Here is a 17,177-nt window from a genome sequence, read left to right as displayed (position 1 = left end):
TGTATATACATGTGTGTGTACACGTCCATAAATGCATACATATAGACATTTTTAAATATATATCAAGTTTAGCAGCTTCCTTTCTCATCTCCAGGCTGTCTTTTTATCTTTTCATTTTTTTAATCTAACAAGACATGTCTTTATTTGCTAAAGCAGACCTTCTCCATCTCTTTATGTAGTTGGAATAAAGTAGACTTAGAGGTACCTGAGCTAGCTTCATATGAAAGGCTGGGGAAGCATAAGCAGCATCAATATGAAGTTCCAGGTTGATTCAGATAAACTGTTCTCAGCGTTGTACGTCAGCGGTTTGGATAGCACTGTCAAATTATCCATTGAGAGAATAAGACATTCTCCGTTGTGTGAATATTTTTCTCCTTCTGTTTTGTTTTATGCAGAGAAAACAAACATATGAAAGCAATCGTTTATATGCTTTTATGTTACTATGTGTGGCATTACAGAATTTATCATTTTATCTGTACTTAGGCTTCAGGATACGGCGAGCAAAATCTGTGGAGTACACAGAAGGAATGCTGTTTTGTCCTTTCTGTTACTTTATTTCTAATTGCCTATACGCACAGTTTCTATATATCCAGAGCCAAATGAAACACTCTGTCACCTTTTCACATGCTTCTATTAGATCTCTTTACCTTTTATTCCTCTTCTACCTATGCAGTGAGCTGTGTGAAGCTTTTTCTAAGATGGGCTATACATCCTACGAAGCTCTGACAGTACGTTCTTGGTTTCGATGCGTTTTGCAAATGTTCATAGATCAACCGACTGGTATGCTGGCCAAGACAGATGCTGAGCGAACAGTTGGTAAGTGTTCACATTTCCCTAATGTTTGCAGTAACGATTCTATATTGCAAAACTGGCAAACATTTTCAGCTAATTACAAAATGTATTTTTGTTTGTATTCCTTTACTTTTACCTAATTACAAAATGTGTTTCTTTACGCTGTTTGTGCTATTTATTGATGGTTTGCCTGCTCTGCATATGACAAATTTATCACAAACAAAGATAAAAGAGCTTGTTTCCTTGGAAGCAAAGAACAAAAACTTGCTCCCAAGGAGACAAGCTATTTTTCCCCCATGGAGAAACTGTTCTGAAAAAAGTGAAAATCTGAAGTAAATAGTCAGAAATCACGCTGTGAACCCCCTGAAAGAAAAAAAAAATCCATTTTCAAGTAATTTTTCCCTAGTTTATATTGAATATTTTGCTGTCTTAGAGCAATATTTCATCACTTCTTCTACAAAACTCTGCAGTTCTAATTATCTGTAGAACACCTCTTCTAGCAACTATATCTTTATGCACATTTTGCAGATTTCTAAGAAAACCATCAGGAAAATGAAAGACTTGGTTGTCCATCTTTAATATTCTTCATTCTTGTATATCCGTTTTAGAAACATAACTATTTTAGTCACACATTCTTTGTCTAGAAAGATGCTGTCAGTTGCAGAATCTGTATGTTAGATATTTCAAAATCATGTTTCACCTTATGATTTTGTGACTAAAGTAAATAGAAAAGCATAACTGTGTGCTGTATTTCTGCTCTCTTGTAACAATCAGGAAAAGCCTATAAGGAACAGCTAACTGAAATGACAAGACTGATTTTTAAACTCTCAGAAGTAGAAAACATTCTCTCAAAGGCTCATGTTGAAGAATCAGTTCTGAAGCAAGACCCTAAAAATGCTCTTGTCCAATTCATTAAGGTACTGTACATCTTTGTCTTAGCTCATAGGAGAACTTGAGTGAAAAGAAATTATATATTAGATTTTTTTGTGTATGCAAAAGAAATTACCCAAACGTCATGAGAGACTTAGTAAGTTTATTTATATTTATTTCAATGTTTTTGTTTTCTCAGGCTGTTGGTAGAACTTACAGTGGCCTTCAGACACTCCCTGAAAAATCTGCCATGATACTAAAGTCTATGGAGTATTTAGGTGATGTATTAAAGTATGTAAAACCTTACCTGAAGGTAAAAGGGCCTCCAGAAGGTCTGCAGCTTACATATTGGATCATAGGTAATTATTTTGCAACCTCTTCTCTGTTAGGAAATAGTTGTATAAGAAATCAGTAAAATGTGACTTAATACCTTTGTTTTTTGTACTGTTCATCTTAATGGTTTAAAAAAGCAAAGTCACCAAGACGTTACAGTTAAATATTCATTTTTCATCCATTAATTTTCTTTTTTTATCCTGATGCTGTGAACCCTAACCTTCTTGTGATTTTTAAAAAATTATCCCTGCAAACCCGTGTCTTCAAAAGTAAGATATTTTCATGTCTTTTGCCACTGAAAACCACTTGTTTTACCTAAACAAAACCAGAAACAATGACAAGTCAGTGAAGCAGTTTTATGATGCTACATCATATTTACTGGAGTTATAATAACAGAGAGGTCTGCTTAAGCAAATTAGCTTATATGAATCCTTTTAGAATTACTCCTCTTATATACAACTTGTGCTTTATTAAAACTCAAATTCTACCATTCTTTCAATAAAATGAAGAAACAATGATAGGATGGGAAAATGAGTGCTGTTTGTTATGAGTAAATATGCCACAGTCCGATTCACTTATCTTTAAAAATGCAGTAAGCCTTATATATCTTTAAGACAGAGATAATGATTTGCATGCACACACAATATACATCATGATTGTGAGGAGTACAGTGAAAAGCATGAACACCATGCAAAAGCGTGCATCAAATGCAATGAAATTTGAATTCCGTTAAAAATACTTTTCTATTGCAAGAGCTGCATATTTTGATGTACGTGACGTCTGTCAAATGAAATGTTTTTAGATATCCAGTTGTTGGGGTGGAGCCTTGTAAAGTAATTTTAGATTCGTATTTTCCTTTCTGTTCTTTGCAGTAGGAAATGATTCATCTTCAACCATGCTGTTGTGTGCAAGAAATTGTCCTTTCTTTTTTAGATAAAAAATAAGTTTAAAAAAGACTTTAAGGTATTTAAGTGTATTTCAGTCTCTTCTTCACATTCTGTGAGCTTGTTAAATTATAAGGACAAAGCCAGATTCATAACAAATCTGAAAAACCTGCCGTTTGTGGACACTGTACATGTCAGATTGCGTCTTCTACTATCCCATACATCACAGCAGTGATAGTAGAAGGAGTACTTTTAGTCAGAATGATCATGTTTCTTTCAAAAGAGGAAGCTCAGACAACGTTATTAGAAGTATTGTTTAGTGATCATTCTCGTTCTCTATGATTGATTGTTGTGTTTTCTTTCACTCCGCAAGATTAATGTTGTTTTTTGTTGCTTTTAGAGATGGTAATGGATGACTTTTATAGATTAATAATATCTTGTAACAGCCTGCTTTTGATCTCTCATTATTTTTGAAGTCTTAAACATATTTTCATGGGGTATTCCTGTAGTTTCCACCTAGCAAATTTTTTTTGCTTCTAATTAAATATAAACTTAAGAATGTTTGTGCAAACTACTACATAGGAATCTGCTTAATTAGACACTTTATTTTTTTACATATGTATTTTGAGTATTAACACGAGTTATTTTCTCAAGAAAAATTGCATCTCACCTGTAATAAGATGTTTCTCAAAGTCCGGGTATTTACACATCAACATTTTTTTTCCTTTTTTTTTTTTGAAACTCAAAACAAGTTCTTAAAACTGTCTCATAGCTGTGCAAGTGATACGATAACGTTTAGAAAACAAGGTGTTCTCTGAGGCTCTTGTTTTGTGGACTGAGAGCCCACAAATATCTGGAGAGACGTTTCTGGTTTAATGCAGTTAGCTGCTCCTCATCCTTTTCAGTCTGCCAAATGAAATACATTAAACACAATTTGAAAGCTATTTAATGTTTTCCTAGCATGGAATTTGGGGAGCAGTTGCTGAGATGGCCACAGCATTGTTAGAAATATGAATGGAAGGCAAAGGCACTGCCTCTTTGTACAATGCGATCAATGCACGCAGTAAGGTCGATGTGCTGTAAGAGCACGTGTGCTGATTGCAGTAGTGTTACATACCAAGGTTTTTTAATTTCTCTGCAGGGCTGTGAGAGAATGCCCTTTCTTCTGCTTTACTGTACTTTTCCTAAAACAGCTCCACTTGTATTGAAACCTGTAATATATTGAAACAATTTGGTACTTCTACTTTGCTGAATTGTAAATGGACTTAAAATTTTCTTGGGGCTGTCTCTAAGGGAATGAGACAGTTGCTGTTGTTACTCTTGGATTATCTACTCAACACATTTCCTCTTCAGGCTCTCTTTTTTTCTTTTTTTTTTTTTTTTTGTGATTGTAAATTGCTTTGGGATTTCTTGGTTCTTTTTCAACAGGATGTCTTGTAAAGAACTGGGCACCAATACTGGCCACTTCCAAAGCACAGCAACTCCTGTTCCGCATCATAGATTGCTTGCTGCTCCCCCACTCTGTGCTCCAGCAGGACAAAGAGCTGCCTGTGGCTTTGCTGTCTGCCATCCAGGAAAGTCTACATCTTTATCTTCAGGTAAATATCTGAACTCTATTATCAGCAGACAAACGTAGCTTTAGGAAAAGATTCATACAGCAGAGGAGGTGCTTTTTTGTTTTGTTTTGTTTTGTTTTTTCCCCTAATCAGAACAAGCATTGACGGAATATAAAGAAGCAGCAAGAGATTTTTCTTCTTGTGGAAGTGGAAGGAAAAATGCCACCCTATTGGCTTTCCTCTTATTGCATGCAGCTACGCTGTGCTACCTTCCAGAGTTGCCAGTCTGCTTGCTGTATATAGAGAGGCTCTTAGCCAACCTGCTGTTTGCACTGTCTCTGATGTAAGAGATTTCTGAAACAGCGGATGAAATAATCATAATATGTAGCAAGACACTTGTTGAGATGACAGAGCAAACAAATGTTTTAAATCATCCTTGACTTTGCTAACTCTAGATAATTAAAGATGAGCCATTCTGAGTAGTTTGTGTTGCTCTTAGTAACAAAAGACAAGCCTCTGCATATCATGGCACTGTTTTATCTTAATACTTTGAGGATGTGTTTTGCTGAATCAAATGCTTTTCCTACTGTTTGTGCTTACATGTGTAAAGCTTCGTGTCCTGTTACTCGTCTCATTCTCCCCTCAGCTTACCTATCACTCTTGAAACTCTGCAAGGCTTGGTGATGCTGTAGAAAGAGATTAATTCCTATGGGTGAGGAAAAGGTGGTATTTTTAAAATAAATAAGTTGGTATATTTTACCTTGTAATCCTTGCAACTTTTTTGCCTGTTTTTTCCCTTCACTCCTAATCTTCATTTTGATTGTACTTTTAACTGATTACATACCGGATCGTATTGTGAAATAATATAGTGGTGACATTGTAAACATCCCTCGGGTTTATTCCTTCTTTCAAAAGTTGCATTGTGATTGATGGCCTGTCATATGGAAATGAAATGATTATATAATGATGTGCAGATTATGACTTGCTTTGCTGCTCTGTAGGTATTTTCAGAAGCTATATACATGTAGGACCATCTGGACACTGATATTACTACAGAGTGTGACTGTCTGCTTGCTAATTTAGTATTTTAGTCAGAGAGCACTCTTTCTCTGTAGTCTGCACATACGGATGTAGTTTTAAGATGAAGCCACTCAAGTTGGTTTTGAAGTCCAAGTGTTGTGGACCTTTGTTTCCTGTTTTCTCTGCCAGTCTCTGACTTTCTGACCTCACTGTGGGACTCTTCAGCAATCTGCTGCTTAGTCCATGTGCATTCAGGCTAAGCTAGATGATCTTATTGACTCAGTAGTTTATTTTAGATAATGCTGTTTCTAGAAAACTAGCAATTTTTTAATTTGATAAAGACTTGGGGAGAGAAGACAAAGAGGAGAAGACTTATTTTTCCTATTTCAATATAGAACTTTTACATTTTATTATTTGGTTGTATTTACAAGGTTCCAGCATTTTAAATGCTACAAACCTCTTCATTAATTCAGAAATATTTCCTTCCCCTTTGTTTGGGAAAGTGGAAAAATGCCAACTTAGAGTCAACTCAAAATGGAAAATATTTCAATATCAGTTCCAAAACTGATTCTCTTAGGGATGCTTCTGAGCTCCTTTGAGATCAAATGGATACTAGGGACTCTGACTTCTCAAGTAATTGTTTCACAGTTGGCTTAAGCCAAGTTGGCTTGAGGATGAATTTCTTCCCTTTCACCCCATGTGCATTCCCATTTAATTTGCTTAATGATTTTGCTGAAACGTGTGAGCTGATACAACTGGTTACTAGCCCCGCATAAATAAATAAATAAGTCAGGCAAATCAGAAAAGTGATAAAATAGTATATGTGGAAGGGAAAGCATGTAACTACAGTAGGAGGAAAGACAGAGAAACTGCATCCTCTGGGCGTAACCCCATCTTGATTAACTTAGGCTGCTGGTGAAATAAGTAATCAGCCTCTCCTTGGGAGGCTGCCCTATGTCTGGTGCCCATTCAGGGGGGTGGAACAGCGATATTCTAGTGCAGGAGCCCTAGTTCTCCCTACTAATAGACAAACGATGTTCCATAGATCTGTCCCTGTTAATATCCTGGCTTACAACTTAATCCTTGGCCAGTTACATGAAAATAAAGAAACACGAATTTGGAGACCATACAAAATAACTTTTTATACATGCAAATTCTTTATACATCATCAAAACATAAAAGCTCTTATGTAGCATTGCTAATCAGAGTTCCCCCCCACCCCCCTCCGCAGTTTTCTGAAAAGTTCGAGGTTCCATTTCAATCTTTTCTTCTTGTCCTGAATTCTCCTTCTTCAGCGCCTTCAGTGTGGTCTCTGCCTCCTTTGTTGGGAGAAAACAAATTAAAAAAAAAAAAACAAAACACAATTCAGATCTCAGAAAATGTATCAGTTTGCAAACAGCGATACTTCCCAAAGTTTTCAATAACTAATCATACTGTGATTTATTTGATTTTTTACGTAGGTTTTGAAAAGGATTTGAAATCAGTCTTTGTAGCAGGTAGTTAATTTCAGACATTCATTGATGCAAGGGTTTTATGAAATGCTTTAGAATTTTGGGACTGAATACAAATAAATAAAATTCCCCAAAACATCACATACCCTACGTAATGGTAATGCAACTGGCAAAACAACTTGGACAGCGGGATTAAAAACAAGGATGATCTTGTCACTAAGAAAGACCATCACATCTGCTTATCACTCTGTAATAGCAGAGGCCAATTTTGTATCTTTTAGGATGAAATATTAAGTTCCATCTTATTTCCTAGGACCTTAAGCTCCTGGGACCCAGGAGTTGGACTTGGTGATTCTTGTGGGTCCCTTCCAACTCGGATATTCTGATGCTATGATTTCCTCACAGCATAGTTGTAACGGTTTATTACTACCATCTCTATTCATCAAAACTGACTGTATCCCACCCTCTGTCACTCCCTCCCATAAAACCCTACAGTTTTATTTTTATTCAAATTTACAGTCTTCGTGTAATTTTACACAAACACAAATTGTCAAATGCACTAATTAAGACTTGACATTATGTTTCTCTCTCCTCAATTCAGACTGACTGTATTTGGTTTTGTTTGTGTTTCCTGCATATATAAATTTTGGCTGTACGGATGTGCTTTTAGTAGTTATTGTGCCACTGGTCTGTTCTCCACTATACTTTGAACTTACCAGGAACTTTCCTTCAAACTTGCTCACTGATGCTGCGTTATCAAAATAGCTTAGCTCTAAAATTGCTTTGCAACTCTTAAACTGGTATTTTTTTCTTGCCCAAAGAGTTACTTACCATATGGATATTATTTCTTTCATTGTGCATCATCTATTTTGATAATATTTGATGACCTAGGAAAGATTTTCATAGAACCACAGAATGGTTTGGGTTGGAAGGGACCTTAAAGATCATCTAGTTCCAACCCCCCTGCCATGGGCAGGAACACCTTCCACTAGACCAGGTTGGGATATAAAATCAAAGCTGTTTTTGTAGTTGTTTGAATGGAAGATTTCATGAACAACAAGAATGAGCAACTTTTTTATAATTTTACGGGGCTGTTTACGTGATAATGATGCGTGTAAAACCTAACATTTGGCATTTTGTCTATTTAAAAAAATAAAATAAAAAGTAGCTGATTTGTGTGATAGTGGATCGTTGAAACCTACTACAAGAAATTACCAACCAGTTGAGATTGCTCTGTGATGGATTTCTTGGAGAGTAGTTTGGAGGAATTTTGATAGATGTTTACCAGTAATAGGGGAAAGAACTGAAGCAGTGTACAGAACTTCAGCGAATAAACAGTAGTTCAAATTCATCTTGAAGACTACGGTGCGGTGCATGGAATAAGCATAATGTATATAATAATGGGATAGATGAGATACCCTTCTTGATTTATCAATGTTTATCCTGTCCAAATACAGAAAATGGTTTATTTCTATCTAAATACAGGAGAGTGGTGAAAGATCTTCGTTTTAAGTAGTGCTTGGCACATACATTTTCCAGTAATTTTAATGGGCCTGTGCAGGCTCAGCATTTGTCAGAGACCAGACCTTAAAAGCCCTGCTGCAAGACACATCTGTGGTCCAGTATTTGAGCAAGCTTATTAATACGTTTTGTGAATTATAGTATGTGTTTAATAGGAATTGTACAACATTAATTGGTGAGCAGCAGATTTATTCCAACAGCAGGACTGATATTATAAGTCATCATTAGGTAGCTTGGCATTTCTGCAGTGAATAGTTCCAGTAATCCATATTAATCGGTTCTTCACTCTCCACAGGTGATTTACAGATATATGGATAAATCAGAAGAGAGGCAGCTCTGGCCACAAAAGGTTCCTGCAGTGAACACGCACAGGAACCGGTTGCCTTTCTGTTAAAAAGAGGAGCAGATGTTGTCATGCTCTGCTCCTCTTAAAATGTCTTTGTTTTTTGGTGTTTTTTTTTAATATTCTTTTTAACCTCAGTAGATGGCTAAAGAACACAGTTAATAATAATAATAATAAAAGGCAGTGCTCTCAACTCTTTAATGTCCATCTTCTTTGTAGGGATTGTCCTAGGAGTCTGGTGTGATTGATTTCAGATCTCTGGTCCAGGATCTCAGTCCAGTAGCATGTGTTTCTTTTCTCTGTCAGAAGGAAGCTACTGTTCGCAGCTTCCTTCATCTCTGTTAATTACTGGTAGGATGTAAAAGAAGAAAGTACTATGTGATTTCCTTGTAATCACATCCTTGGCCAGCGCTGCCTAGGGTATTTTGCCGTTGTACTCAGGTTCGCAGCTACCATGCAATGTTGGTAATTTATCCCTTGTGCTACTTGGAATATGATGTTGTCCAACCTTGTACGGGTCTGCTGCTTTCCACACTTTGAAAGAAAAAGGAGGGTCCCAAAATAAAGAACACAGTACTGAGCTAAAGTCAGTGGGCCTTCGTGTCTGAAAGAGAACACCAAGTTCATCTCTGGAAATTTTCAGGGAACAACAGAAGTGTTGGTGCCTAAAAGTCTGATTCTTGCCTGAAGAGCTTTGATACTGTAGGCATTCCCTTCATGTGTAGAGACTGATTCATGGATTTGTTTAGCTTATAGAAGTCTTTTTGTTTAGTTTTGTTTTGTGGGTGTTATTCTGGCTACCTGCAAAATGGAAGGTGATTTTTCCTTGCTGTTCCCATTTGGAAAAGAGAATTAGGATCTTGGAAGCCTTTAGTGCTGAACTTGTAAATTCCGTTCTGAAGTAAGAAAAAAAGGTGAGGATCCTCCTTACTGAGAAGAGATTTTGGTATTGCTGTGTGGTTTTAAAAATCATGTTTTTTTGAGAGGCGCTATCTCTGCCTGACCCACCAAAAAGGAACCTACAGAACAAATAGGTTTTCCATGCTTTTAAACGCTACTTAAATTAGCAGGCCTCCTTATTGGGTATCAAGGGCAGTCTCTATCCTCATCAGATAACTGAAGAAGAAAAATCTTTCATGACTTCTGTCCTTCCCCACCCCAGCAAACAAGACTTCTCTCTCAGTAATGCTCGTGACAGGGTGTTGTTTATAAATTTAATTCTTTCCTACTTTTTCAGATTACTTCTGTCCCCATCCCACACTTAAAAATTCAGAATCAGTTTGCTTCAACTTAAAAATAAAGTGCTCTTATGAATGATCAGGCTAGACTTGTTGATCCATCTTCAAGTGAAACTGTTACAGGAGTGTTATGTTGTTCTTTTGTGACCCTTTTATCAGATAGATTAATACACCTTCTCACATGTTTTTTGTGGTGTTGAAATAGTCTAGAGACTTAAGAGTGCCAGCTCTGGTTGTGGGATTACGGAATATTTTTCTTTTTGTGCTGGAGAAAGGACAGGCGGCTATTCTATATGCTTGCTGCAATGTCTAATTGAGAACACCAAACACTCAAGCTTACAAAGTAAATGACCTACAGCAGTCTTTCGGAGCCTTCTGCTTGCCAAGCAGTGTGTTTTTAAGAATTCTGATATAGCAGCAGCTGCGTTTTACTACAAAATTTTGCTCTGTGTAAGCAAAACACTGAGACAATCTGAACTGCTAATCAAAGTTCTGGTTCAGGGAATATGGTTTTTATCATTGGGATACAACAAAATTCCCAGGGAGTTCCAGACACATGTGAAGTTCAACCCCTGACAAACGTGTCTGTGTTCAGCAGGGCTGCCTGCAGCAAATCTTGAGGCAGGTCTTCAAGCATCTCATTTCTTAAGATCCAATGTTTCTTGTATTTGCATACTATGGAACCAAAATCTGGAACTCCCCATTTCACGAAAGTGCCAAAAAGACTCTCAGTTATGTCTCAACCTGCTTTTTTTTTGCTGAAAGAGTTGTTTTGTTATGTTCATGTGGACAGCTATAGACCAAAATCTTTTGGGGAGGGAGCTCTTCTGCAAAAAGCAACGGGAAATGCTCTTTGTCAGTAGCTGATTAACAAAAGCAGCTTTCAAGTATTTCTGAATTTTATACCTTAATGTATGAATAACCGTCAATATTCAGGCAGATATCCTACCAAAATTGGAGTCTGGATTGCAAACATATGGACTGTAGTGCTAATGGAAGCTTGAAGTACTGTTGAAGTTGCTGTCTAGGGATCTCTGTGCTTGAACTTCTTTTATGTCATTGTTCCTGTTGGACAAAACTATTGCGAAAACTGAATTCTGAAGAGACTTCTATTTGTACTCCTTACTGTGACCCCTGTGATAGGAGACAATTGGGCTTTTTTTTTCCCTTAGTGATTCATTCTTCTTCCTTTCAGTAACCAAAAGAATGGGAAGTGAATTCTTAACTTTATCTCACATAAACTTTTACAAATAAGAGAGATATTCCCTTCCCACAGGTGAAACGTGTATGTTGTATAACTATGGGTAGTGTTCACATAGAAACTTGCCTAGACAGCACATACTTTCATTATAGATCTTTCTCTGGCATCGATATAGCTTATATTGGATAAGTCATACCAGTTTTAGCCTTACTGTAAACAGATTAAAAAAAATCTTTAAATCCCCTACAAATGGTGCCTAATTTACTCTAACTTGTTCATGCTATCAGCAAATTTTTTTCTCGTCAGACTGCTATTCTATCTTCATTAGACCACACACGTAGTTGAAAAAGAAATGAGGAGCTTTTGGGCACAGAAAACCTTTCTCAGGTCTGAAATGCCAAGGTTTTATTTCAGATTTGAAAGGAAGACTGTATGCCCCACAGATCATCTTCCAAGTGTATTAGTTAGTCCAGTAAAAGACTTTCTCTCCTTTGTAAGCCGTGACTTGACTTAGACCATCCATAGACTTAGATTAGATATAGACATATCTATATAGATATAGATATATCTATATATAGATATATATAGATAGATCGATATATATAGATATAGATATCTATATATATATCTAGATATAGATCTATCTATATATAATTTATATAGATAGATATCTAGATAGATATAGATATAGACATAGACCATTGACTTAGACTATCCATAGACCATCATAGGTGTAGCAAGTTGCTGATATTTACTTGTCATGCAGTAGTTATGTGTACAGCAGTAATGTACATGCAGCGTGTAAGGAGTATTTGCCTTTCTGTTGTTGGACTTGCTCGGTAGCAGTTAGACTTACTCAATTTCTTTCTCTTTCTTTCACAGGGCCTATCCTTTATATGTTGTCAGTCCCAAACTCAGGGAGCCTATTTAAATCAACTGCTTGGGAGCATTATTCAGCATTATTTTGGACGATTTCTCCCTTCTTCACCAACTGCACTTGGAGCTGGACAGCATCCTTTGTTGACTGCTTTATGCAGCTCCATTACAGTCCCCCAGATGCTCCGTCTACGGAAGACCACTCTGCATGTCATAAAGTAAGGACCAGCGAAGAACAAAGTGTCATTTATTCAGATTTCACAAACAGCTAATGAGAAAGGAAATGTCACTGTTATTTTCTCAATAACTGATAGTTATGCCGGGTAGGGAGCCAAGGAAGGACAAAGCATATAGAGCAGCAAGGTAAAACTGAGAAGATTTGGAAGCCGGTGAGGGAGTCACTGAGGATGGAGGTCCTAGACTATAATAAAAAATATCGCATATGGCCACATGAAAAGCAAGTATGTTTCCAAAAACATTGCACTCCAATATACCTCATCGTATGGTTGCATCTCGGGCTGTATCTAGGGTCACAGAGTCAGTTGTCACAGCGGCCTGTGCATGGGAGGATGAGGTGCTCTTGTGAGTGTCAGGATATACATAGATGTGCCAGCTACCCAGGGGAAATAGAGATTTTGGGCTGTGGGAAGACGGAGATGTAGAGATACAGTCTGTATTTTTTCTTCACATTGGGAAAAAAATTAACTCCCCTCAAATATAAAATGATTGCTTTTATCTGAGGTAACTTTATTTTTCTTTGTTAAAGCGTGTGTATACACGTTGATTAAAAGAATATCGGTGTTGATTGTAGGTAAATATGGTAGGCAATGTTGTAAGTAAAGCCTGTATTATCACATATTAAGGGAGTGAATTAAGATTTCACAGTCTTCTGACATTTTTTTTTGAACTTATGAATACTCAAACTTTGTCATCTCAAAGTTATTTGTGAATGTGTGCATGCATGTGTGAATTTTAAGATTGATAGTGGAAGGAAAGTTCTGAAAGTGTAATGGCACTTGGTGACTTGTAAGACATGAAACATTTCTTAGTGATCTGGGAGGAATATCTTAGAACCGAACAGCAGCCTGATTTATAAACTGTTGGGTGGTCAGGAGGCAGTCACTAGGTCTACACATAAATACATACAAAGTTCATTAGCCTTTTTGCCATACGAAAGCTAATGAATATCTTGCTGCTGCACAGAGGAAATTGAACCAGAGTGTATTATCCAGGTCAGAGAATCATTTGAGTGGAAGAGTATACCTACCCACCCCCAAAAATTAGTCTGCAATTTTCATAGTAAGTTAATGGGACAGGAGATTTCAGAGATACTAACCTAAGACCACATGATGCAAAGGATATAGAAGTGTTACAATTTTTATTTTCTGAGTTATGTCAATGTGCATTCAAATATTCAGATCTTTTAAAGTCAGTTTTATTTGAAAGTGTAAATTTGTATAAGTGTGCCTTATATTTTTTTTTAACAAGGATAACGGTTTTTAATTGATGCATTGCTCAGCAGACAAATTTACTAGTTTGGGTAGCTATGGGTAATTACTATTAAATATCTGAAAAGTTATTTTGAAGGTTCTGGGAGTGCTCTTGTTAACTGATGAATAAATGTTGTGTTCTATTTACCTGCACCCTTCTCTCCTGGATGTTCCAAGGTAACAGTCATTGTCTTCAGTTTCCAGTAAAGTCATTTGTAATGTCAAATCAACAGTAGTTCAATCTTGCACCACTTTTTTGGAAGAATATATTTTTTAAAAAAGTAAAAATTAAGAAAGTCATTAAAATTGGGACAGTCAATGTCAGCAATGTCAAAATTTGCTCTTATTGCAGACAATAAAAGTTACCTTTTATTTTTGTGACCAATTTTGTACTGGAGATGATTATGTTAACTCTGATGGAACAAAAGCAGAGATGGTTCTGTTTCAACATACCGCTGAGAGAAGTAACAGTACCAGTATAACAGCGGAGCTGTTACCACAAGTTGAATTGTGAACTGACAATAGCACATAAAGCTAAATAAAGTAGTTGAACAACAGCTATATTTTGGATGTTGTTTTGAATCCTGCTTTTATTCAGTTATTTTACGCAGCTTTAACTTTTATAGTCACACTTGGCTTTTTAACTATAATTATGATTGCTATTTTTTACATCGCTCAACAGAAGAGTCAAAAGGCATCACTGTCCTCTGATAAATTGGGAGCCATTTCTAAGACTAAGATAAATAGAAGCCATTAGCTGAGCCTAGATAAAGATAGAAATCTATGTAACAGGCCTTCCGCTGAAATATCACAATGTTATTTTCAAGTGCGTGGTGCTTACATTGAATGAAAAAAAATAAAACAACTCAGACTATGTTTTGGTTTGTTTTGTCTTCCCAGTGAAAACTACATGCAGTTCAAAGGCAGTGCTCCGCCTCCTCGCTTGGCCTCAGTTCTTGCTTTCATTCTTGAGGTGCTTCAGCGAACGCAGACCACTGCACCGTGTGACATCGGCTTGGTTCTCCCAGCTGTGTTGAAATGCTTGGTGCTGGTTAATGAGCTACAAGGTGAGCCCCTTGTTTGCTTTTAATACATCTCTGTACACCTGTAAGACTTTTATACTGCTGAGCATCCTTCATCTCAATGTGCAAGTTTTCCATGGCTTTTAGATGAGGAGAATGAGGTGCATTAGCCAGATAAATTGGACAAGCTTTGGCTGGTCATTAAGTAGGCTGGGACTTCTGTCTCCAAGACAGGAGTTCTTTTCTCAGAGTTACGTGCTGTTCTCTGATGAACTCATGATCAGCTTGTCAGGAATCTGAAGAGCATTTCCTTTCTCCCATACTTCCCACCTCATTTCTCCCAGACTTGGTAGCTCTGGAAGTTTTCTTGCACCTAAAGCTTTTAGCCCAAATAAGTCTAGTGCATGTTCTCCACATAGAGGCATCAGAAACCAACCCGCTACCTTTAATTCATTTATGAAGGGATCTTTGAGCCTCCTTTTCTTTCAGCACTTTCTGATTGGTAGTGATAACTTTATTTTTAGCTTCTTAAAAAATGAAGTACTGTGTTCACCCCACAGTTGTACAATGAATGTGAATGTGCCAACAGTTTCTACTCCTTGCTGCCAGTAGAGGTATTAAGCAAAGTGGGGATTCACCTCTGACTTCTCCAGGGAATTTTGGCTAATAAAGCAATTTTTGATTCTGTTCTGTGAAAGTTTCAAGGACAAGATACGCTCGAGTTAGCTGAATTAGCACACACCTTTCTCCCCACTTCTGCCATCGTAGCCATACCTGTCTGAAGCTGAAAGTACCCACTTTGCAGTGTGCTGTGGGGTAGAGTGAGCTGAATGTCCCGTGCTGCTGTAGCCATCAACACACTGCCAGTCTAGACAGGACTCCACCATGCCCTTGTAGAGAAGTAGTTGCGGCTCAGTTCCACTGTTACAAAGGAGGAGCTGTATCCTGCAACTTGAATATTTGGAAAAAAATAAATGGAAGAAACTAGTGATTTTTGTTGTTGTTGTCTGAAAAAAGAAAAACGGGTGGAATTCAGAACAATACCCACCACTGAACGTAAGGAGTAGATCTGTATAGCTCTGGGCAGGATATAATGCCATGACTGCTCTTCAATGCAAATAAGAATGATTGAAAAATACAAACAAAACTTAAATTTAAATAAAATCCCTATTTCCACTAAGTGTGTGTCTCTGCCCTGACTTAGAGACAATATTGTACTTAAAAATCTGTATGTTTAAAGTATAATGGTGGTGAAAATAGGACTTTCGCATAAATCTGTGATTCATTCTGTTCTTTATAGCCAATCTAACTAACTGCTCTAAGTCATTTCACTTGTATCAAAGTAAGATAAAAACCATTTTTTTCCTCATTTAAAAATTGTAATCTTCATTAAAGACATTCTCCAGATGGTCAGTTCAAGAGCTCTGTGTGAATCTTGTGATTTTTTTTTTTTACAGTTAAAAAAACATCTACAGACATTGTGCAGTGCATGGTAGAAGGCTGCCAAGCGGGGTCAGGAGGAGAACATGCCACCCAGCTGACTTCTGTATTTAGGTAACTAGAAAATATGCCAATTGGCAGTGAATCTACTGCAATCCAATTGACAGCAAACATGTTTTTTTTAAATAACTAATTATCTTTAACATACCACATTGTCTCTTGTTTATGGCACTTAAATTATGGTACTTTTGGCACTGGTTTTAAACGTAGCTTGGCCAAAAAGCCAGAGCAAAAATATAGAGAAACATATCTGTGTTTTTTGTGGATTAGGTACTGTTTTCAAAGGACTACAGTAGAGAGGGTACACTGCTGCTCTAAGGGGAAAATCTCCTCATGAATGGTGATGCTGAGTGTAAGGTGCTGTGCATGCTTAATTTGGATTGTGTATAATGGAGATCAAATCCTCATAGAACAAGTTTTGCTTGTTTTTTTATTAATTTCTATGATGAGTAAATAATAAGTTATTTTAATGACAATTATACTTATTCCATACCTCTCCAACATCCTGTACCCTCCTGTTCCTCATGCGGATACAGTAGAGGAGATACATGAGCTAAGACCCAAAGACCTTTTGCAAACCTGAACATTGGTGCTGTGTTGGGTTATGTCTAGACGAAAGCTCCAGAGAGATCCTCTGAATTCGGTGTGTAAACACTTTGAGGTGTTTCACTTCAGTGGTGTAACTTCTCATTCAAATGCAATCTGTGCTCTTTAAAGACCTCAAGCCCTCAGGAAGACAAATGGGTAACGCTTCCACCCTGCTTAAGATCCAGTGGAACTTTACAAAGAAATGCTTACGTTGTTTCTGCAGATTTGAATCTAGATGCCTTGTCTTAATGGACTTCTTTTTGTTGTTGTTAAATAATAAATACATCTTTTAGTTTTCCATTCAGACAGCTGCATTACAAAGTAAAGTGCTCTGGAAGAAGTCAGCCCTGGCGAAACAGCAGCAGAATCTGACAATTTGCTTGAAAATAAATGTGTGGTTTTTTTCCTCAGCATTAGCCTTCTAAAGCATGGCTCTGTTTGGAGAAGGTATTCCGTGTAGAGTATTTCATTGTAACAATAGGAAAATTTCCA

The 17,177-nt window shown here is 37.0% G+C and overlaps 1 protein-coding gene across 3 annotated transcripts in view; it reads left to right on the top strand.

Moving 5' to 3' along the window:
- MMS22L (MMS22 like, DNA repair protein) overlaps positions 1–17,177 on the top strand; it is a 95,853-nt gene that overhangs the window by 76,303 nt on the left and 2,373 nt on the right. For all 3 annotated transcript variants that reach the window (XM_035561753.2, XM_050709910.1, XM_035561754.2), the window contains 7 exons: positions 674–816; positions 1,567–1,709; positions 1,862–2,021; positions 4,308–4,477; positions 12,092–12,303; positions 14,476–14,642; positions 16,055–16,151. In XM_035561753.2, coding sequence (XP_035417646.1) covers positions 674–816; positions 1,567–1,709; positions 1,862–2,021; positions 4,308–4,477; positions 12,092–12,303; positions 14,476–14,642; positions 16,055–16,151 — 1,092 coding nt within the window. The remainder of the gene's footprint in view (positions 1–673; positions 817–1,566; positions 1,710–1,861; positions 2,022–4,307; positions 4,478–12,091; positions 12,304–14,475; positions 14,643–16,054; positions 16,152–17,177) is intronic.

This window comes from Cygnus atratus, chromosome 3, assembly GCF_013377495.2.
Source record: "Cygnus atratus isolate AKBS03 ecotype Queensland, Australia chromosome 3, CAtr_DNAZoo_HiC_assembly, whole genome shotgun sequence".
Taxonomy (NCBI): Eukaryota; Metazoa; Chordata; class Aves; order Anseriformes; family Anatidae; genus Cygnus; species Cygnus atratus.
This window is presented reverse-complemented; position numbering and strand designations above follow the sequence as displayed.